This window comes from Polypterus senegalus, chromosome 14 (genome assembly GCF_016835505.1).
Source record: "Polypterus senegalus isolate Bchr_013 chromosome 14, ASM1683550v1, whole genome shotgun sequence".
In the NCBI taxonomy this organism is placed as follows: Eukaryota; Metazoa; Chordata; class Cladistia; order Polypteriformes; family Polypteridae; genus Polypterus; species Polypterus senegalus.
The window spans coordinates 12,067,561-12,092,271 of record NC_053167.1 but is presented as its reverse complement, the minus strand read 5'-3'; the positions used below and the strand labels follow the sequence as shown (position 1 = coordinate 12,092,271).

The 24,711-nt window shown below is 39.1% G+C and overlaps 1 protein-coding gene across 1 annotated transcript in view; it reads left to right on the top strand.

Moving 5' to 3' along the window:
* The window catches only part of LOC120514980 (thyrotropin-releasing hormone receptor-like), an 86,004-nt gene extending 62,048 nt beyond the window's left edge, over nt 1-23,956 (top strand). Inside the window, exon 3 of the mRNA XM_039735650.1 lies at nt 23,540-23,956. Coding sequence (XP_039591584.1) covers nt 23,540-23,956 — 417 coding nt within the window. The remainder of the gene's footprint in view (nt 1-23,539) is intronic.
* Nucleotides 23,957-24,711: the final 755 nt, after the last annotated feature.

The window sequence follows — 24,711 nt, the reverse complement described above, 5'->3', positions numbered from 1 at the left end:
CATCCATGAAAATAATGCATTCCCCCAATGCGACTTGTGTGTGATAACAAATGCAATAGCTTTTGGTCTGTCTTTTGACTCTTTAACAGTGTCTTAGGTAATGAAATATCCCATATAATTATTTTGTATTTCAATTTGTAGGCCTACAATGCTATAAAAGTGACTTTTTGAAGCCAGAATTCAACTGTGAATTTACAGAGGAAAGAAGTCGGCTACAGTATAAGTTTGTCAACACAGTCTTGGTTTATACCCAAAAAGGTCTGTCTTAATAAGTACATAAATACATGTAAAAAATATGACTTCATTAAGAAGAGCCTGCATCAACAATCCTGATGTATTCTGCTACATCTGTGGAGAGTACATGGTTGAAAAACAAAGAAAAAATATCACAGACTTTGTGCATCAAATATACCTGGCTTATTTTGGAGTACAGCTTGGAGACTAGGATAAGTCTTGGGCTGCACATATGGTTTGCAAAACATGTGTGGAGCCCCTACGACAGTGGACAAAAGGTGAAAGAAGAAGTTTAAACTTTGGTGTGCCAATGTAATGGAGAGAACAGAACTAACTTGGAATCGTCAAGATGACCTATTCCACGTGACAATGAAGTTCCCATACCAGTGTTTACCAGAGTACCAAACTAGCCACTGTCAGACTCTGAAGAGAGGCAGAGATTGGAGTGTATGGCAGGAAGTAGCAGTGGAAGTGAATTTGAGGGAAGCTCTTCGACACCTCAACCATTAAGCCAAAAAGAACTCAATGACCTGATTCGAGACTTACATCTGTCCAAGCAAGCAACTTTTAGCATCCAGACTTAATGAACGAAATCTTATAAAGGCAGAAGTTAAAATTACAACCTATTGGACAAGAGAAGAGAGGCTTCTCCCATATTTCAACCAAGAGGAAGAACTTGCATACTGCAACGATATCCCAGAAATTGTACTTCAAATGGGACTAACAGAATATCGACCAGAAGACTGGTGGCTTTTTATGGACAGCTCCATTAGAAGCTTGAAATGTGTTCTCTTGCATAATGGTAACTGTTATGCGTCTCTTCCCATTGCTCACTCAACAAAACAAAGAAGAATATGAAAATGTAAAAATTGTATTACAGAAAATCCATTATCATGAACATCAGTGGTTGATTTGTGTTGATCTGAAGATGGTGAACTTCTTGCTTAGACAGTAATCTGGATACACAAAATACCCATGCTTCATGTGCCTCTGGGATAGCAGGGCAAAGCAAGAGCATTGGAGAAAAGTGTCATGGCTTAAAAGAGAAGAAATGATTGTTGGTGCTGCGAATATCATCAACAAGCTGCTGGTGGACAAGAACAAAATCATTCTCCCACCGCTTCATATTAAGCTAGGACTGATAAAGCAATTTGTTAGGTCTTTGGACAAAACGGGTAATTGCTTCAAGTACATTTTTAGATCATTCCCTGGACTGAGCATGGAAAAACTAAAAGCTGGAATCTTTGATGGTCATTAGATTCGTAAACTCATGACTGATTCCAATTTTACCAAATGCATGAATGACACTGAGGCTTCGGCCTGAAAGAGTCTTGTCTCTGTTGTGAAGAACTACTTGGGTAATCACAGAGCAGACAATTATGAAGAATTGGTGCAAGATATGCTTGCTAACTTCAGAAATTTGGGAGTTAATATGAGCATCAAGATGCACTATCTCCATAGCCATTTAAACAGATTTCCAGATAACCTTGGAGACTTCAGCGAGGAACAAGGCGAGAGGTTCCATCAGGATATGAAGGTGATGGAGGAGAGATATCAAGGCAGATAGGACATACACATGATGGCAGATTACTGTTGGAGTCTCCAATGTGATTGTCCTGATGACACACATGAAAGGAAATTGCATAAACAGCCTTTTTTGAAGCATTGACATTAGTAACAATTAATAACTAATTAATATTGTATTAATTGATAAAATCATACATAGCTTTTTTCCTGTCACTGTTAGATATTTGTAATTTCTTTGTTGTATGAAGTTAGACTCTTCACTTACTAGATGTAACTAAAATAAAAAATATTTTTGCAATTCTGAATGCTTTTCAAACGTGTTGCATTAATTAATTAATTAACTGTTAAATATCTCAGAAACTAGAGCCAATCTGGCAAAACCAAAGTCATATTCTTAATCAGCACCATAAACTTAATATAAAACCGTTCAGACATCATTGGCACCAAAACCACTGTATACCAGTGAGTTGATTTTTCCTTCAATGTTCCTCTCTTGATCTTTCTGAGATTTATGGACTTAGCCTTTTTGAGCATGCAGGCCACAGGCCTGTTTTTCAGTTTCACACCCAGGACTAATTTCTATTTCAAGGCCTGTGTTACATTTTCAGGCCTCTGTAGACTTTTGTCTGCTGCTTTGTTTGGCTAGAAGTAAAGTCAGTCATTTTTCTTTTACTTTGTGGCTTACCTTACAGACTGGTACATTAGACGGCTTTGTTTTCTTTATGATTTTTTTTTCTTACTAAACTATATCTGTGATAGTTCCTGGAGGGCATTTGTGTTTTTGAGATGTCATCCATTAACAGCATTGGCTCAGCTCCTTTTTGGCATCTTATTTTATTACTACTTAGCCACTCTCTAGAGAGTAGCATTCTTGTTATTAATTTGTTCATGAATGTCTTACTCCTCAGTGTCTATTTTGTTTTGTCAGGTTGTTCATCCTGACAGTTTTATCAGACAAGCCTCATGTGGCTGTGCTCCTCTTGGTTTGTTCAGCTATCCATTCCATTTCCACATTGATGTCTGCAGTTCACGCTGTTTGCATAGAGTGTGTGGCTGTCCATTCCATTCTAAACATCAGCTTTCAGATCAGGTTTCCCATCTTTCTGAATCCACTTGTGTTTCAATGTTTTATTATTATTTTTTGTTTTGCTTATACAGCCAGCCATTGATGAGAGGTTTGTGGTGTTGTGCGTTTTTAAATAAAGGCAGTGCGTCTAAGGCTACGTGCAGGTGCAAGTCAATTTCCTCATTCGTGCTCCAGGTTTCATGATTGTAATAACCGCACCCAATTGGCGCATAAAAGGGAGCCTCAGGAAATGAGAGAGAAAGAAAAAGAACGAAAGAAGTTGGGAGAGACGATCAGGAGTTTAAAATAAGGTGAAACTGGCAAAAGCAGAGAGTGAGAGAGAGGGGAGCCAGCACACTAGTGAATAGGCAGGCAGGAATGTGAACCTTGTAGATAAGTATATGGCCAGTATATCTGAAGTAGCACGAGTGACCTGAATGCTCAAAGAGGGCTCTTGTGTAAGGCTGAGGAGTGGTGGCAGGAGCCCAAGGTGACAGTAAGGAACCAAGCCTGTGATTTTGAAAGTTGGCAGTCATCAGGTTGTCTCCTTTGGCTGTATCTGGGGTGAGCAAAAGAGACATCAGTTTTTAGAGGGAAGCATTGTGGGTCGCTTGTTTTTAGAAGATGTCTGCTTTTGACTATCAATAGTTCTGGGTTCAAGATATCAGGGATTGTGAAGCTAACCCGAACTGTCACTCAGCTGCACCCTATATAAATATGAGCAGAAGGCTGACTGTTCCCCTGACTGCCTATTTGCATGTTCTTCCCCCTTTACTGCCACTAGATCAGTGGCTTAGCTAGAGTTCATTCCGCATTGCTTCAATTTTCCGCCCTCCAACATATCTGAATATGTTAACCTATTTAAATAGAAAATTAAAATGACGTATAGAGAAAAATTAAGATACATTTTTCATAGATTTATTCACTTATAGTGTGGACTAAGCCTCGGACACAGACAGGTAGACATGTTGTTAACACCACCACATGTTTATTTAACACTACTATTTACAAAGTTCAAGTGCACAAACATACCCACAGACTTCCCCAAAAGTCCAGGCCTCTCACACTCTGCCTTTCTCTTCGGGCTGCCTCCACGCTCTCTTCTCCTGCCTCGTCCTCTCCTCACCCGACTCCAGCCTTGAATAAAGGGAGGCGGCCCCTTTAATCCACACCCGGATGTGCTCCAGGTGTCTCCCGGCAATCTCCCATCGACACGCCCCAGTGTGGCGGAAGTGCCGGATGTATCCCCGGAAGCACTCCAGGTGTCCCTGCTCCTCTTCCCCCCAGCACTTCTGGGTGTGGCGGAAGTGCTGAGGTCCAGGGCTCCAAAGGCGGTTACCATGGGCCCCCACAGGGTTGAGCTTCCAAGCTCCCTACCCATGGTCCCCAAAGCAACCAGGGCGGTCGCCCCCACATGGTCTGGGGAAGGCGCAAGCCCTCCTCTGGTCCTCCTGGGCATCCCGGGCAGGTCACCTACCCAGCCATCTCTGACAATAGAGAAACAGCAATAATTTTTCACAAATGATCTATACTAATAAAAGGCAAAGCCCTCACTCACTCACTCACTCACTCACTCACTCACTCATCACTAATTCTCCAACTTCCCGTGTAGGTAGAAGGCTGAAATTTGGCAGGCTCATTCCTTACAGCTTACTTACAAAAGTTGGGCAGGTTTCATTTCGAAATTCTATGCCTAATGGTCATAACTGGAAGGTATTTTTCTCCATTAACTGTAATGGAGTTGAGCTGCAATGACGTGGGGGGCGGAGTTTCGTGTGACATCATCACGCCTCCCACGTAATCACGTGAACTGACTGTCAACGCAGTGCGTAGAAAACCAGGAAGACCTCCAAAAAGCACTTAAGAAAACATGCATTATATAATTGAGAAGGCAGCGAAACAATAAGAAGCGAGCGAGTGACATATACAACCATATTCATGAGTGCTGCTACCTCAGAAAGAAAGCAAGGTGTAAACCTAAACTTTAAATTAAGTTCATAGACAGGCTACGCTGGCGTTTCACATGCCCACAGGTAATGCGGGATACAAGTTTAATGAGAGGGCGAGGATATAAGCGAGAGTTTTGATCACTTTGTAACTAAGTTAAAATTGTAGGTGAAGGGGTGTGCTTATGCAAATTCCGAGACTGTGTTTGTGGGGATTGACAGTTAAGGCGGGTGGGGAGTCACGTCATCATCTCCCCCCATTCATCTCATTTCACTCTGAGCTGAGCTCAGCTAACGCCGTCTTCGAAGCAACCGTCAGACTGCCACCAAATACTCACAGAAAAATCCACAAGTTAATACACACGCTGTCTCTAGAGTTTCTCCACACTGAATCCTCCAGGCACTACTTACAAAAGGTCACATTGACAATCGTGTTACGTTATTTTTAAAATCTTTCCTTTTCTTAGCACAAGCACAGCTGAGAAGCTTCGATGCATGTGCTCCATAACGTTAAAAATAATGCATTTAATCACACTTTGCATTACAAGCAAAGGGAGCTTTTGTCAATGCATGATTTCCTGGTACACCGATTACATTGATCAGCGCATCCGATTCATTTTACCCTCGCACCACCTTAGTTTGAGAAGAAGTATGAAAAATATGAGGTTAACACAGAAAAACAGATCACCAATTCAAGCTTTATGAATAATCGATTCGCCATCAATAATTGTTTTGGTAAAGCCATCCTCCTTCCATTTTATAATTTTTCCGCCATTAGCCATGATTAAATGAGCGGTAAATAAAGTAAGAGCAAAGCGGGTGACTTATTTAGGCAGGCATATATATGACAGCAACACTCATGACAATGTCAATCATGTTACGTTATTATTAAAATGTTTCCTTTTCTTTTCATTACTTCTTTAACACACTACTTCTCCGCTGGCGCGGGTATTTTGCTATATATATAATATATAAATTACCTCCAAAGAGCGCTGAGACTTTTGATATCATGACGTGTGTACAAAAGGGGTCTCCTGCCCAGCAAAAGTCGAGCAGCCAGCGCGCGCATAGCTGTGCCGGCCTTTGAGGCGCTGACTGCGCTTCTGCTTTAAGTCAAAGTGAGCACTTTTAATTTTTTCATCCTCCCCTGCGCTATAGCCCAGACAAGTGCAAACACGGACCCCTTTTCTACACCACGGCAAAATAATATTAAGGCGATTCACACTTTCTTTTGCACGATACGATTATGAGGTCCTAAACTCGGATTATGAAGACACGCACACGAGTGGAGGACTGACAGTGCCATCACAGCCGATTAATGGCGGGGCGTCTCACCAGTCTACACAAGACCCACGCGACTGTCCCCAAAAGGCGATCATAACGTCAGCGAACACATCTCTCTATACTATATAAAAGAAAAAGGCAACTTTCCTTTCTTTACACCTTTTTCCTTTTATGCCAAACCAAAGCCTTTCTCTCTTAACACTGCAGAGGACACAAAACTAATTTTCTTTAATTGCCGGTAAGGCACATTACCAGAGGCACAAATTTGAGCGTTCACATAGAAAATGTAATTTCTATACCACAGCCGTCGTGTAGCACCTTTCAAAAGGGATCTACTACCGAGAGATGATCCATATACATTTTAGCTGCTGTTAGTTACTTACCTGTTGTGTTACACAGTCTTTAAAATGTAGTTTACCTGAAACCACTCCAGTAGTGCTCAATGTACCTGTACTTCTTAAACGTTAATGTTTTACTGTTTAATAACTTATAGACTATATTTTATTATTTTTCCCTTGCACTCAGTGACCAAAGCTATACACACACATATAGACACATACAAACATACACACAAGTATATATATGTGTATATATATGTATGTATGTATATATATATATACACACACACACCTATCTAGATTATATATATATATATATATATAAATATATATATATTTTATATATATATATATATATATATATATATATATATATACACACACACACACACATACATACATATACATACATACATATATATAATTTGTGTGTGTGTATGTGTGTGTGTGTATATATGATGTAGATAGGTATGTATATATATATGTGTATATGTAGATATGTATATAGATATGTAGATATGAAGATATGTATGTGTATATACTGTATATATGTATATATATATGTATGTATGTATGTATGTGTATGTATGTATGTATATGTGTGTGTGTGTGTGTATATATGACAGCAGCAATCCAAGCTGTGAGAAAACAGTAAAAAGGAGGCGTGTCAGACGTTGTGGTACATTTTCTTATGCAGCTAGACGAAAATAACTTTGTGATGCTGCCACCAAATACACAAAACAATTACTTTGACAATCATGTTACATTATTTTTAAAATGTTTCCTTTTCTTTTTCATAACTTCTTTAACACATGACATCGCTGTCGCGGGTATTTTGCTATATATATATATCACAGCGACACTCATAACAGTGACAAAACAATTACATTAACAATCATGTTACGTTATTTTAAAAATTTTTCCTTTTCTTTTTCGTACCTTCTTTAACATACTACTTCTCCGCTGCGAAGCGCGGGTATTCTGCTAGTTGACCCTAGCAGATGGCTTGATTCTGCAACTAGACCAGAATATAGTATAGACACACTGATAAGCTGTGTTCTAATTATTAATTTAATATAATTACACTACGAGAAAACCTAAACCAGTGTAGTATACAAGTGATAGGTGGGGATGTTTTCTGTGCAGAGCAAGAACGCATTTGGATCGATAACGAAACAAAATGATAAATTAGCTGTTTATTTTCCTAGAAATTATTATCGGTATAGTGTTTATGTTTATTTTTTTTATTACCTCATAAATTTCAACTGCTGTGTCTGATGCTGTCACAGAAGGAAAGTCTGAAAATAATTTTTGAAGCATTTGTGGATAAAAATCAAGAGAAGTTTACTTTTTTCATTCATGAGTAATATTTTTCCGAACCCTGCTGCTTACACACTTGCCAGGATGCCTGTCCATCCCGAGTACCACGTACACTACTTATTGAAATTGTGGCAAAATAAGTACTTTTTTATCTTGTAACTTACTACAAAATGTATGCATGCCATAATATCCCAACGTATTTGGGGACTTTGAAATTTGGTGTCTTCATTTATTTGCTTGCTTCATCAAACAGACAGGTATAATATTTTTGTTTTTTACATATTTTGTCATAGTGGTATGTGTGACATGTGAAAGAGACTTTCTCAGGCTGCCACGCCAGTAGTGTCACTAGAGGGGTGCAAACCGCACCAGGTGATACCATCAGAGAGAGTGACACCCAAATGACTGTCTCTCAAATTTTTATGCAGAGTTTCGGGTTGAAATCATCATGGGCACCCCCATTAAAATGATCAAACATCTGAGGGCCTTAAATCATCAAAGGGGGAATCACTCCTGCCCGACTCTATGCAACGGTCAAGTCTCTACAAGCCATTAATAGTAAGAATTACCATGTTGCATTAAACGCCTGGGTGTCTGCACACTGCACTGTTTAAAATTTGATAAGCTCTCTGTTTAAGAGCTCCATTCATCAAGTCACCCAGGAACCTGTGGCGGTCTTAATCTGGCCTTGGTTACTACCCTGGGTGATACCACTGCACCATGCCACTGTTTTTACAAGCGATGGGAATGCACGCACCCACTGCTCCAGCCACACTAATTTGTTGTTTATTAGCATATTTATATTGGTCGTGGCTTTAAAAAACTGAGGAAAAAAAAATACCCTTTATCTGAGACCACCCCCTTAAATGTGTCTAGAGTAGGGAGATGTACAGGGGTGAAAGCCCAATTGGAAACAGGAGTAGGTTTCTAGGGTCAAAATAGGTGGGAGGTGAGGAGAGCAGAGAAAGATGGTGGACAAGTGAAGGAGTCACCGGACTGGAGAAACATAACATCAAAACCCGTTTAGCCAGGATTATCAGCAGGGGGTTTTGGTGAAGTACAGTTAGTATGTTCCCTCTGTGTTCATCCCTCCCTTGTTTCATTCTGTATTAATGTTGCTCCCTTTTATATGTTTCATCTCCTATTCTGTGTGCTTAGGACTTTGAATGGTTTCTCTCCTCCAGTCACACCATGCTAAACGAGGATGCCCCGTATTCACCTGTAATCTCCATTTTTACAGTTCCTGCAGTGCTGTAAGCTCACTAATGATGACACTGGCTCTGGCTTCATACAGTTGTTGATGTAAAAAGCAGATTTAGTAGACGAATTGATAGATTTTAATCATCTTCATGTGAAAGATACCATGAAAGGCAATAAAGAAAAGTTAATGAATTCATTTTAACTCAAACACATTCTACAAATAAATGTCCTTCCCTTGTGCAATTTAAGCATTTGGGAAATGGTCTGTCACTTTAGCTTTCAAGACAACATAAGCAAACAGATTTGCTTTTCTTGTTTCTTGATAATGTGATGAATGTGGTTTCAGCAAAGGGATTTTGATCAAATCCATAGTGAATTTCTGAAGCAGTAGTTAAATACAGGCACCATCTCATTGATGCTAGACACGTACTGGGACATAACTAGTATTTCAGTAAGACAGCCATTAATGTATTTCAACCTGTGAGTCCCAGCATACAAGGCAAAAAGAAGACATCAGTATCTGTACAGCCTCCTCTACAGCTGAAGGGCCTTACCTCTCTACATAGTCACTCAAGTATAAGAGTTGAACAACATGATTTTCTTGAAACTCTTACAGATATCCTGGAAGCAGAAGCAGAAGAACCAAGTGTGATGAACAATCACTGCAAATATACAATGATCTTCTCTTAAAATCTGGATTACTTTTGTTCTAGGTCAGCAGGGCACCTGTATTACTCTTAGCACAGCCTTCTTCTCATTTGTACATTAAGATGGTGTGGGTCGGGACGCCCTTTTGAGGAGAAGACTGGGGAAGTGGACATATCACCAACAGTAACTCCCCCGGGACACAAAAGGGCATGGAACTGGAGCTTAGAAGCTGAACCCAGAGGGGGGTCTGTGGCCACCACCAGGGGGTGCCTGGACAGCTCTGGAGCCTTGACATGCAGCACTTCCGTCACACCCATAAGTGCTTCCAGAAGAGGAGCTGAACTCACATGCAGCACTTCCCCCACACCCGGAAGTGCTGCTGGATGTTAATCGGGAAGCACCTGGACCAATTTCCAGGTGCAGTATAAAAGAGGCCGCCTCACTCCACTCAGCGAGCTGGAGTTGGGAGGTAGAAGACAGAGCTTGTGAGTGAGAAGTGAAGGTGGCTGAAGAAAAGAGAGAAGCGTGAAGAGATAAGGACTGAGCTTTACTGGTTGTGCTCATTATGTTGTGCAGAATGATAGTAAAATGTGTTTGTTTTCGTTTGACATTCTGAGTCCATGTCTGTCTGTGCCTGGGATTAATTCACAATGGGTTTGCATTCTGGTCAAACGGAGTTGAAGCTCTCACAGTGTCCTATTGGGCTTTCCTCTAGTTTCCTGCAACACTAAAGACATGCCTAATTTAGATGTGTGTTGAAGGCCGGGAAAAAAATAGCAGCCTTTAGGTTTAAAGTCCACTGCCTTAGAAGATAAACAGTGTGGTTATAGTGTCAGGCATGGAGTATGGGAAGACCAGACTAAAAGTCAATACCATTTTTGGGTAAACTGTGACAATAAATGAGTGGCACCGATATGATGCAAATTCCCCTTTTTCTTATTTACTCCACACCTGAAATAAATACAAGACAAGCAATGTAAACAAATGCATACAAGTGCAAGAAATACAAAAATATATACACATTATCTATGAAAGAATATTATGGGATTTTGGTTTGTTATACTGAGAAAGGACAGCCGAATTAACCATTTGTGAACATGATGGCGTGTTCTAATATCTGCTTGTTTTGTTGTAATTTAGTCTATAACAGCTGGCAGATGGGAGAAGTTCAAAAAGGTTGTGGCTAGGATGTGAGGAGTCAGTGATGATATTCCTGCCCACTCCATGACTCTAGAATATTACAGGTAATGTAAGGTGGGGAGACTGGTGCCGATGATCTTTTCAGCAGTCCTGACTATTCACTGTATCCTGCTCTTGTCTTGTTTAGTTGCTGTGATGGATGAGCTGAGAACAGACACATCTGTCATCAACACAACTGGCAACTTGAAGTCGATGCTCTCACCGTGCCCACTTGGGGTTTTCTCCAGTTTTAACTGTATAATGATGAGCATCTTGTATTTCTTCATCTTCTAACGTTTCAGATTTTTCCAAAAAATGGCTTTAGTGTAGGGCGGCATGGTGGCGCAGTGGGTAGCACTGCTGCCTCGCAGTTAGGAGACCCGGGTCTGGCATCCCGGGTCCTCCCTGTGTGGAGTTTGCATGTTCTCCCCATGTCTGCATGGGTTTCCTCCGGGTACTCCGGTTTCCTCCCACAGTCCAAAGACATGCAGGTTAGGTGCATTGGCGATCCTAAATTATCCCGGGTGTGTGTGCTTGGTGTGTAGGTGTGTGTGTGTGCGACCTGCGGTGGGCTGGCACCCTGCCCAAGGCTTGTTTCCTGCTCTGCGCCCTGTGTTGGCTGAGTTTGGCTCCAGCAGGCCCCCGTGACCCTGTAGTTAGGATATAGCGGGTTGGATAATGGATGGATGGCTTTAGTGTTTTTCCAGTCATGAAAATGTCTTCTGCTATTCAACTACAATTAAATTCCACACAACTTGGTTCTTGTTACAGTTCCTTTGCAAGATACAAGATCCCACGATGTTTCCTGACTTTGATTCATGGTTCACATTCTGGGGTTTGATTATTTATTTCCCATTTTCATGGGAAATAAACAACCTTTGGCTTGTTATTTTGATTTTGCAAATTCTCCCAATTCCCCTTCCATTTAAAATTGTTGCAACTTAGTGCAGCCAGTACAGTTTTGTTTTGATTAAACATTTCATACTTTATGCTTTATCTAAAACAGTCAGAAAAACTGGCTATTTACCAATATTTTTGGGAGCCATTTTTACTAATATAAAGGAAAATTAGCAAAGCATACAGTATGTACAGTATATAACAGAAAGTACAGTAGAACACAGAAAACATTGGTGCTGTCAAATAAAAAAGAAAACAAACAACTGGAATTATAAAATCAAGAAAAAAAAAGAAAAAAAAAACTTCCAGAGCTTTGGCAATGAATAATTTACTGTTAAATAAACATATCACCCTTGTATTATTGTGGTATTTCCCTCTACTTGCCCTTTACCTGTTTTCTCAAGGGTAAGAGTTCTCGTCAAGTTCGTTATCAGGTTGCTCTACTGTTGCACTTTAAGATGAACACACACACACACAGATAAACACACACACACAGACCCTAACCACAACAGTGCCCCATGAATGACACACACACGCTGATTAACCCTTAGCACTTTAAACCACACAAGTGCTATAGGAATAACAGCCTTTTATTCAGCACTTCAAGAGACTTGCTTATTTTTGGCACGAACAACATATGATGTTTTAGTGATATCTCAGACCTAAATATTACTTTTGGTCTACAAGAATACATACAAAGACTCAGCATTCTTGACTATAGGCCATTTATCAGCCAAGAAAACCTTTATCGTATTGTCCCTAACTATTGAGTAGCGCTCTCACTCTCAGCCTTATAAACCTCGCAGCACAGATATAATGGCAAAAATCCGGCTGTCACCAGGTGCTCAAAGAAATCTCACTCTAGACATTAAGATTACTTCAATCACTCTAGACATTAAGACAAAGCATAGAAAGTTAAAAGCAGCATGGTATTTATTACAATAATAATAATAATAATAATATCACAGGAACAAAGAATACTAGAAAATAGGTACTGATAGGAAAGTCTGAATATATATAGTCTTTAGAAAAAGCTTACGAAAAAGTTACAGATGACAAGGATGAATGTCCCAGGGAGGCATTTGATTTAGCAATCGATGTTCATGATGCCTTTCTGACGACCAGTGCCGTCTTCGTCTGTTCCTCTTCTTTTCCTTCTTCTCTTTGCTTCTTTCTGTCTTCTGTCTCAAACCAAGGCATATTTATTATGAAAATGTCATGCCTTGATTTCACAACACATGCACCTGACTGGCTGGCTGTCAATATGATGGATGAATTTTGCTCCCTAGGTAAAAAAAGTTCTTTGATATTGCCTCATGTTTTTCTTTTCCCACCCCGTAAACCCAATTGATGTCCCAGATGTCCATCCGTAAAGTAATCAATAGCCTGAGGTATCAGCTCAGCATTCTTTCCCAGGCTGTAATACCAAATTTGCACTAAGCTGTGCAAAACTGTTATAAAAGTAGGGTGTAAGGGAAGAAAACCTGCTTTGATTTGTCTTAGTTCATCTGTTGTCTTGTCTTGAACAAAATATAATGGAAACCAAAATGTACAGATTTAATACACCATAACAACGCTTAGCTCTCATTCAGTGTGTGTGTCTCAGTTTCATTCTTGATTTGTTGCATGTGGCCAGGTTCAATACATGACTCTAGACTACTTCAAGAGAGTGGCATAAACCTTTCATCTGAATGTAATCACATCTCTTTGAATATTATTATTATTACTATGAAGCTGTACCATTAGGATCTGAAAACTACAAACGGTCATCATGATTTTTAAAGAAACTACAAAATGAAAGTCAATTTACAGCTCAGGATGCTGTAAAATCATTATGTAATTTATTCTCAAATGTCAACCTCACTGGGAGTTAGTATAAGACACTTCATAACTATTACTCATGTCCTACTCGTGGGTAGGTAGGACCAATTCCTTTCCTACTTGGAATTTTAGTGCATTTCATAGAAGTACAAAGTAGTTCTAAGATGCTTGATAAATGCATCATTGAACTGTGTCTTCTACACAAGTTAAGAGACATTTGCACTGAGTACAGAATGATCTTCATGTTCAAAAAGGACACTTTTTGCATCTGCTGTAGGGGAGTAGTTCAGGCTGTGTGTAAGTGAGTCCAACAAAGCCCACCAGTCCTATCAACTTAATTCTTACAAAATAATATGTCTAGTGTTCTACTGTCTACCACACTACTTGGTAGTGGTTCTCTTTGTGCAGAAAAACATCCTACATTTTAATACAGTTCTCATTTTAAAGTAACCGTCTCTATCCACTTGCACTAATTTCTGTCATAATTTTAAACACTTCAATCATGTCACCTCTTAATCGAAATTTACGTAAACCATAATAGCTCAGCTCTTTTAATCGTTCCTCATAATTCATCCCTTGCAGCCCTTTAATCAGCACAGTCACTCTTCTTTGGACTTTATCTAGCATATCTATGTCATTATCTAGACTGGAGACCAAAACTGCACACAGTACTCCAGATGAGGCCTCGCCAGTGTGTTATAAAGCTTGAGCAGAACCTCCTTGGACTTGTTCAATACCTACATTGGAGGCAGCTCTGACTTTAAATGTCATGGAATGCATGCAAGGCTGAGTGCAAAGGTGATTTCAAGCAGTTTCTTTATCAGTGCAATCAGCTAAAATCTCAATGATATAATCCAAATTGAAGCAGAAGCAACCAAAAATTATTTTGGAATATTTGAATTACTTTTGGCTTCAGTCTTCTGTGTTTTTATGTTCCATCTGTTAGTTGGGAGTAATATTTAGAGCTGCACAAATCAAGAGCTTTCTTTGACAATGGATCCATATTCTATTTTTCGGTTAGGCCATTTAAAAGTGTGTAGTATCATTTTATCTGTATCTATTTAAACAGAAGTACTGATCTGTATCAGTCTCATTGTGTAGCGATTGTTTGAGGTTTTAAGAAGCCACTGGTATTATTTTGGTTCTTGCTTATAAATATATTGGCAAATGTGTAAGAGTAGATGAAAAATAAATTAAAAAAAGAGTTGAAATGTAATTATCAGCTGTATTTTTCCATTTTGAGCAGTAGAGTGGCACAGTCTTCAGCACTGTTGCCTCACAAAAGCAGCATTTTTGGATTCATTTCTGCTCTCACTCAGTTTGGATTTTGCTTATTCTTCTCTTGTCCATGTGGGCTCTCTCTAGAATCTCTGCTTTCTTTCCTGACTCGAAAGATGCGTTAAGTCTAAACTGGACCGGTGGACAGGTAAATTGTGTGTTGAATGTCAAAATCATGAGTAATACTTGGATCATTTAATAATAATGATTATAAAAGTGTGTGTAATTGTTCATTAAAGAACAGAGAATTATTACTAAAAGTTGCTGTTTACGTATCTTAGGGTTCATCCATCAAGATAATTCATAGCACAGTCAGATTCAAGGTTGTTCAATTGTGATTAGAATAACAAGTATGGTCTGCAAGCCTACAAATTGAAAACATAAATAGATTTGATTGGGTTTTAATATGTAATATTACAATTCCACATGATTTAATACAGTCCAGGGCTTTTGTAGATATTCAGGTGCTAATCTTAAAATGTGCTATTTATTGATAAAAGCCAACATATTAGTAGGATCCTCAGCAAAAGTATCAAGGCAAACAAATTAAGAGCAGATTTTGCATTTACTACAATCAGATTACTAAAACAGATTTATCTCTTAAGAAGTACATATTTTACAAAGAACATTCCAAAATGTTGTGTTACTAACGAGTTGGATTTACATCTTTTATGCACAAATTATTAATACAGACACCCAGGTAGAAGACCTGGCATTGTTTTCAAGGACATTGTTTACTATGAAATTGTAACATGGAATGGTGCCTCGCTGCTCATGGCTTCACAATCCCAGGCACTGTCTGTGTAGGTCTTGCCAGTTCTTCCCTTGTCATTGTGGGTTTCTTCAAAACTGTACAGTCCAAGGACGTCTATGATAAACTGGTCCTATATGAGTATGCGGGCATCGTACTTGTGCTTTGGGCCCCTGTGTGGTTCCTTGCAACCCTGACCTGGATAACTTTGTTAGAAAATAAGCAGATTACTGTATGGAAAAACTAGGTAAAAAAATAAATTGATTAATAATTAGATATCACATAATATTCTTTTGTTTGATGTATTGCTCATGTGAAGGATGACTTTTAAGTAGCCTGCAAAACCAGTTTTCACTAATAAATAATTCATGTGGAATGCACAAGTCTGGCTTTGACATATTTTTGATATCTAAGTTGATAAAATTTTAATACTCAGTTCTTCAGTTCCTTTCTCTGTTAGCTCTACTGTAATATCATATCAGTCTGCAGACAGCTCTTGACAGGTAGGGCCAGAAGGCCTTTGCCGGGAGATCTTCAGGGGGGGGCAGGGTTACATACCTAAGTTGTAGAAGCCCATCCTGTACAGAAGTTGTGACCACCAGAGAATCCAAGAAGGAGTGTGGAGACTTCAAGAGCAAAAGGACGAATAGCAGCTCCACATAGAAGTTAGGGCCTTTTCTTGGTCTTGGTGGCACTAAGGAGTATCCTTGACAGACATTTTGGATAGAGGGAAGGTGGAACAAAGTGGTTGCAGATACATTATGGGGGGACAGCACATGGTTGTTGGTTGGTGAGGTGTTTCCCATCGCCTGTAACAATGGGAAAGTGCAGATAGAATCATTAGGTGTTTAACTTATGGTGGTGATTAATTATTGTTCAATAATTGTGCTATTTGTTGGACCGCACCAAAAGGTGTTTTTCACTCCTTTAATTTTAGTGTTCACTAAAATATTTTCTAATGATTCGATTGCTAAGTATATTTGCTTAACATATTTTATGTGTGTGGTGAGATGGCACCCTGTGTTGGCTGGGATTGGCTCCAGCTGACTCCCATGACCCTGTAGTTAGGATATAGCAGGTTGGATAATGGATGGATGGATGGATGGATATTTTATGTGCCTTTAATTACAGGTTCTAAGGACTCCTCTGCTTTACTAGTTTGGTGGTTTTCAATGCCTTGTTTCTTTTGCATTTATGTTATAATGGGAGATTGAGTCTCATCCTGAAAAGGTTTGTATGCAGTGCAGATTTCATATGTGGCCAAATGTTAGTTTACTAAATTACGCGAATAACAAGTTTCTAATGGTTCTGGCTTCTACTATACAGGGCGAGTCAAAATTGTGTTAACATTTGAATAGCGGAAACAATTTACTTACAGAACATACTTCATATGTGCAAGATGATTTACAGGAAAGTCTCAACTTGCTCAATATCATGTTCAACACATGTACCATATGTAGCACATAAATTGTCCACAAAAATTGTATATAAGTATATACATAGCAGTATCATTAGTGTTAACATAATTTTGACTCATCCTGTATGTTTATTGTTTGAGAACAAAGTCAACATGGATGCTAAAAATCATAAAATCAGGCTTTCATGTTAACATTGAATGTCAAATTCCAGAGAATAATATGTCTTCAGAGATTGAGTCTAACCTAGTAGTTTGTATCAAATGTGCCATAGTTAAGAGATGACAGTAGGATCTCTCTCTCACAGATAATCCCAGTCAAGAACAACGTAAAATGTTACCACCATGGAGTGAATTGTGATGGAGAATTGAAAGAGTGATGGTGTGGGGCTAGAAGAGACTGTATGGACTGTTTGTTAAGTGTCAGATGAATCCATTCTTCATAAGCACTTAAACATGAGCTTAAGTCTTTGCACTTTGGGGGACCAGAATATTCATTTCTGAAATGAAGCCTCACTTCATTTGGTAGTCTATGAAGAAACTCAAGTTAATGATTTTAGACTTGCAGAAGTGTAAGAAGTGTTTTATAACTTGGGATGAAACTCGGATACATCACAATCACCCAGAGTTCAAACAACAATCAAAACAAAGGAAGCATGGGGATTCAATAAAAGAATTTTAGGGAGCAGGGACAGAGTTTCATATGATACTAAGTGTGAGACCTGGTTGAGTCTATGTATCAAAAGTCCCACACAACCAGTCAATATTTTCATAATTTGCTCAGTTGTTTGTGATGGTCAGTCAGGAATAAAGTGACAATGAAACCTGTCAACCATCAAGCTTCCTCTTCCTCACAATGCACACACGGAAAATGCTGCTCAGAAGCGCACTAAGAAATGCCACTCAAATTGTATAGTCAAGACAAAGCTTGTATGACTAACACCTGGTCTACCTCTGATCTGAAGAGCTGCCTCCATGGGACGCACTATAGTCGGCTAAAGACTTGTGGTTACACACACGAGACAAAATGATTTGATTCAGTGGCACAGAAAAGCGCCTGGTAACATTACAAAAAGTGCACAAGGTTTATTTTGAAAAATAAAATATATTTGGTTTACTGCTGCTTCAATATGTCGGGTACAAAATCCATCCATCCATTATCCAAACCGCTATATCCTAACTACAGGGTCTTTTATTTAATCATAGAATGTAACAATCTGCATTGTTCTTCCTGTGATGCAGTTTTGCTATTCTTTTTAATGTGTACATTTGTTTTTGTGATTATAATTGTTTATGTCTTTCATCATTTCCTTTTGTGTCATTATGCCCTTGGATAGCCACTTGAACAAAGGTGACTTGACTGCTTGTGTCATCGTGCCTCATTTAAATAAAATGTCGTCAAGCAGCTTCTAGTATCTAATTTTTTGAATATACAAATAAACACAAATTTTACATGTAGGGCTACTTAGTTGCAGTTAATTTAAGCTGGCATAAGGGCCTTTGCCATGCTTTTCTGGATTGGTGTTTCTGTCTTTTCTGGTTTTCTGACCCCTGCCTGCTCTAAGTGCACATTTTTTGCCTACATTTTTCATCTACTTGTCATTTTCTCTCCATAATTCTGTAGACACAGGCACCTCTTCACCTAATGACTACAGACTGGTGACACTTACACCTCACATCATGAAGACCTTTGAGAGGCTAGTCCTGGATTATGAGTCCTCTTGTGCTAAAAATATGAATCCACTGCAGTTTGCCTAATAGACAAAGAGTGGAGGATGCAATTATGTCTGCTCCATAGGGCTTAATTTCACCTGAAAAAGCAGGCAGCCATGCCTGTTAAGGGGTAAACTCAGAGATATGCAGGTGGATGAGCCCATGGTTTCCTACATGAAGGACTATCTGTCAGGCAGACTGCAGTTTGTGAGGCTCGAGGACTCTGTTTCTAATGTGAGTAACACTGGAGCATGACAAGGGAAGGTCCTGCCTCCTTTTCTCTTCACTCTGTACACCTCAGAGTGATATCCAGCTTTATAACCCCAGGTGGGGGTCAAGGGAAGCATCTGCCAAACAACTTCAGTCTTGCATTCTGTGTCTTTACGTCTTCTGGTTCACACCTCATTGCCTTCCATTGTTGTGACCAGCAGTTCTTATTACCTTTTTGTGGGTTCCTCCGAAATGATTTTATTAAAGGATCTATCTATTTAGGGTTTTGGAAAAGTTATTTTGTCTACAAAACATGTTAGAAAAAGCATTGAACTTGTGAGTCCTGTTGTTAAGACACGGCTCCTGGTTGCTAGCGATCGCAGAAGTTGCAATGTCTGACATCATCGATGTAATAGGTTAAAAGATCAGATATGGCAGCAATTTCTTATCTGATTTTGCAGATAAAGCCCCTGTGTTTGCATATGAATGCTCCAGTGAAAGACCTTCTGGCATTTTATCTTTGCTCCTGTTATCTGGTGCCTCAAATTTAAATTAGTGATTAAAACTATGTTTCATCTCCTGATCCTTTTCATTAAAAATCCTTACTGTCTTGTCATGAGTCAGTACACCCATTTCTTAATTTTGTTTACGCTTTTAGCATCTCAGTTTTGGTGATAGCTCATCATCTACTGAACAACTGGCAGTCCTTACTTTGACTTTGTTATAGTCTTGCTCTTTGGTTTTCCAACAGAGGTTTCTTTGAGCCTAACACTTTAAATTTCATTGTAGTTTCTTGAATTCTCACGTATCTGCTGGCCTGGCTAACACCGTTCTTGCAGGTGGTTCACATTACATTTTACCAGCAGTACTAGGGTGTTGTACCGTGTTAGCCATTATGAATGTAGAGAAAAGCCAAGCAAAATGACACCTTTTATTGGCTAACTAAAAAGATTACAATATGCAAGCTTTCAAGGCAACTCAGGCCCTTTCTTCAGGCAAGAAAGAAGGGGCCTGAGTTGCCTCGAAAGCTTGCATATTGAAATCTTTTTAGTTAGCTAATAAAAGGTGTCATTTTGCTTGGCTTTTCTCTATTTTACCAGCAGGCAATTCAGGGATATCAGCCTGAACTAAAAAAGCCACGTGGACTATGCTTATGCTGTGCTTTTTAGAGACTTGCATTTGGCATAACACTTTGTAGCGTCCTTTTTGATTCTCATTTTCAAGATGGGAATGTGCGAGATCCACGTCACACACCTGTATACATTTGTGCTGCTGTGCTTTGGCAGAGTTCCTCTGGTGTTTCCAAATCACTTGGACTGGTTGTACAAATTGACCAACTAATATAAATTGACTTTTTAAAAATTTTAACTTTAAGCATGTGGTATCACAACATCATCCAGTTGTCTAATTGTGCCAGCAGGCAATGGAGATGTCATCTGTGTTTAGCAAGCAGCAATAAGTAGAAAGCTGGACTGCTGATACTTAAATTGAAGCTCATTCACTCTGTCAGTTTAACGTCCATTTTGTGGAATCATCAGATTCCCCTCCATATTTTTTTAAGCTGGATGTCCTTTCTCATGCCCTTTGTTTTTACAACATGCAACAGGGTTGATGACTTTTCTGTAATGCCAGGTCACGGGGCATATGATGTAGCTCATTCCGGTACTAAAACATGTACGGTGTACAGCTTTATATTGAAACGCATGCATCATGTAGTAAAGCACAAAACAATCAGTAGTGAACTGCACAGTGCAACATTTGCACTGTATTCTGAAACACATACACCACTTACTAAAGTGCTTATACTGTTCATTGAAATGCATCAACAATATAAGGAAAGGATCTGTGCAGTCGATGCTTTTGTTTGTGTCAAAATACATAATCTATATTTATTAACTTCTCTGTGAAATATAGTCACTGTATTTTGAAGCAAATGCACTCCATACTAAATACAGGCAGTCTTTCATTTTTGCAGTAAAAGGAAATGTTTATTTTCTAAAGCAATCATAAAACTAATGAGCAACTCAATCATATATTCTCTCTATTTAGCAACAGCAGGCAAGTGGTTTTAGTGTGATTTCTTTGCATTTACCCTATGTTTTGTATACAGTATTCTATATCAAATTATTGTTTAAAGCTCAAAACAGAAAGCTTTAAAATATGTGGAAGACAGTCGATAAATTGTTTTCCATATTTTTATTGATATTGAGACCTCCAACACCATTTGTCTCATTCTTAATTGAGTGTGGCAAATTACTTTCTGAGTAAGCGCTTCATTAAAGTAACCTATTTTTATTCATTGCATTTAAGGAACACGTGTAAAAGGATTTTTTATATCTTCATGAATTGATGGAGCTTCCTGTGTTGTCAAAACAGACACACTTATCTAATTATACCTCAAGGTATTACCATGTTATTAAATTATTATTATATATTGCCTCTATTATTTCACACAGCCATTGCTGCCTTCTTGAACACTGAGTTTTTCTTTCTTATGAAGGGATTGGTAGCGGAGTAGCCTTGGTCTAATGGCTTTGAATTAAAATAAGTCCTACAGGCCCCTTTTCTAGGGCGGTGTCATGCTAGACTTTTAACATTCCATCTATAGATTGTTTTTAACTTGGCACTTGGAGAAGTAACATTAGCAGTGTGCCATTTGTGAATGATAATTTGGTGACCGGTAGCATAGTCAGACTTCTAGGATGAATCTCATTTAAAAGCTCTGTCTAAAACACAACTGTTGTTTGAAAGCAGAACTCCACTCCTTTCAATCATGATGTACAGTAAATACTGTGGTGGATGGCCGGCCGTTTATCCCGGCCAATACCCCCAAGCCGCCAGGTGGAGCCCTCCTTGCGGTATGGAGGTCCCCAGAAGACCAGCAGAGCATCATGGACAATGTAGTTTTTATACGCAGCCCTGCTGGATGCCGTGGAAGCACACGTGGACAGGAGGAATGACGTGCTTCCGGGGTGAAAAAAAGAACTTGTACCTGACCCGGAAGTGATTGAGAGTCACATGGACTGGGGATGGAGAACACTTCCGGGTCAGGAGATATAAAAGGACTGTGAGCGCTCTCAGACGGCGAGCTGAGCTGGGTGGAAGGGTGGCAACGCGTCTGGGAGTGGAGGATTGTTTATTGTAATAGTTATTGTGATTTGTATGAGTATTGTGGAGGAGAGGATGCTTTGTGCACTGTGGCGATTGAATAAAGTCATTATTGGGACTTTTACCTGGTGTCTGGAGTCGTGGACAGGGGTTCAAGGGAGCGAGAGCGCCCCCTATCTACCACAATAGTACAATGTTTTAAAACAGTTAAAGATGTAGGCTTAAAAGTTTACTGTCCACTGAGGGTTACAACCCATGAATAAGAGAAGAAAAACCTACACATACATGGAAACTCTACAGAGATAAGGATCAGGCCGGGTCTCACATCCAGTCTCTAGCAGCACTAAGCACTGTGCCAGCTCTTAAAACTAATATAATTAAATAATATAAAGTAATTATAATTGAATCATGCTGTAAAATGATGGAAAAAACACATTACTACACCTTATGACAGCATGTGCATGCCTGCCTTTAGATTACAACTATGTAAACATCTCTTCATATTCCCTTTTGTTCAGTTGCATCTCATCTGCTTTCTTTTGGGTCTGTTTTACAGTGGATATGGATTGTGATTTATTGCATTGTACCTGATTCTATGTTGATAGGATTAAAGTTTGATATTTCTCCAGTCCAAGTTACTTAATCATAATCATGGAATATAGTCATTTGCCACGTGAAGTTTTGCTCTAAAGTGGAGCGTTTGTTGGACATTTAAAAAACTATGTAGGCAATTCTTCAGCTTTGAAATGGAAGTGAATTGGGCTGGGGTCCAGTTATGAAAACAAAAGCTTTAAAAGTTACCAAATACGTCCCCCTTTGAAATAGCAAAGGTTTTGGTTTAATAAAATATGCCTTTTGTGTGTTCGAGGCATGCTAGCTAACAGAGGTTAATAATAAAAATAATACATTTTCTTTATATACTGTAGTGCCTTTCCCATTCTCAAGGCACTTCACAGAGTCTCAGAAAGAACAGCAGGGTATATGTGACATTGGATACAAATATTTTCTGCACACAACACTAGCACAGATGAATACAAAATATATGAAGCAATAAATAATAGCATATATCGACACAGGTGCTGCTTGTTGATAGAACAGCCAGGGGACCTTGGTTAAAACAATTAAAATTAATAATAAGTTATTATAATAAAACACCCCCATGACTTTTCTTACTACAGCCACATACACCCATATACACAACAACAACAACATTTATTTATATAGCACATTTTCATACAAATAATGTAGCTCAAAGTGCTTTACATGATGAAGAAAGAGAAAAAAGACAAAGTAAGAATTAAAATCAGAGAACACCAACTAACATAGAATACAAGTAAGGTCCGATGGCCAGGGAGGACAGAAAAAACAAAAAAACTCCAGACAGCTGGAGAAAAAATAAAACCTGCAAGGGTTCCAGACCATGAGACCACCCAGCCCCCTCTGGGCATTCTACCTAACATAAATGATCCGTCCTCATTGTTTTTAGGGTTCTCATGGAAGGACTTGATGATGATGGTCATGTGGACTTCTACACACATGCTGTTTCTGGCTGTTTTGCTTTATAAACAAATCATAAATTAATCTCTTTTTTTAATTTTGTTGCAGGTAACCAAAATGTTAGCAGTGGTGGTAATCCTGTTTGCCCTGCTCTGGATGCCCTATCGCACTCTGGTGGTGGTCAACTCCTTGATGGACCCTCCGTACCTAAACACCTGGTTCCTTCTCTTCTGTAGAATGTGCATTTATTTGAACAGCGCCATCAACCCAATCATCTACAACTTGATGTCCCAGAAGTTCCGAGCAGCATTCAAGAAGTTGTGCAAGTGCAAGAAGCAACGACAAGAAAAAGAGACCAAATATACACTGCCTGTCTACTACAGCGTGATGAAGGACTCATCTCATGAAAGCCCTGACCATGATGTCACTGAGCAGGAAGATATAAATGGCTACCCAGTGTCCAGTAAGAAAGTTAATTTTACTGGAAAGTGCAGTGACACCAGTACGAGGTTTAGTGTGGCATGAGAAAATGAGCAAGTGACATAAAGGGAAGACAGACAATGAAAGCTTCTGGTTTCCCATCAGTTTCTGAATTCTTTTTGGTTTTTGTTTTTATGCTACACCTGGAAAATAAGCTGCATTTCTCTTGTTGAGTTTATTGGTGTGTGCAAAGATAGATTTGTGATCACAGACATTTGTGGTGCAAGTTATTGTCAAATGCATGAAAAAGTTGCTAGCACACTGACAATTTGCATTCATAATCAGTGCTCATCATAATTGTACCTGACCTGGAAAGCAGTAGCTGGCATCGCACCCACTTGTGATGCCATACCCAGTTTTAACCCCATCTTCATAAACTTGATTCAACAGCAGTAATGTCAATCTGGAAACAATTATATTTTTAGCTTTGCTTTCCAAGGTAGATGTAGTTTTGTTGTCAATATTCAAGTATTGAAAATAATACGATGCCAGCATGGTGGTACAAAATTTTGAATTTTTCCCGGAGAGCACAATGAACCAGGATTGGATTCCCATCCCAGTCAATGTCTTTGTGATATGGGCATGTTTTTGCAAGTACTGGTTTCTTGACATATCTAAAAAAGCAAAGTTAAGGTATTTGATGACTCTAAACTGGATCCATTAGTGAGTTTTAATGTTTCAAATGAGAGACTTATGTCCTGTTCAAGACTGGCTTGTGGCTTATGCCCATTGCTGCCAGGACAAACCCCCAGGTCCATGTGATGCTCTGATGTAAACAAGCATAATAGGAAAATTGATGG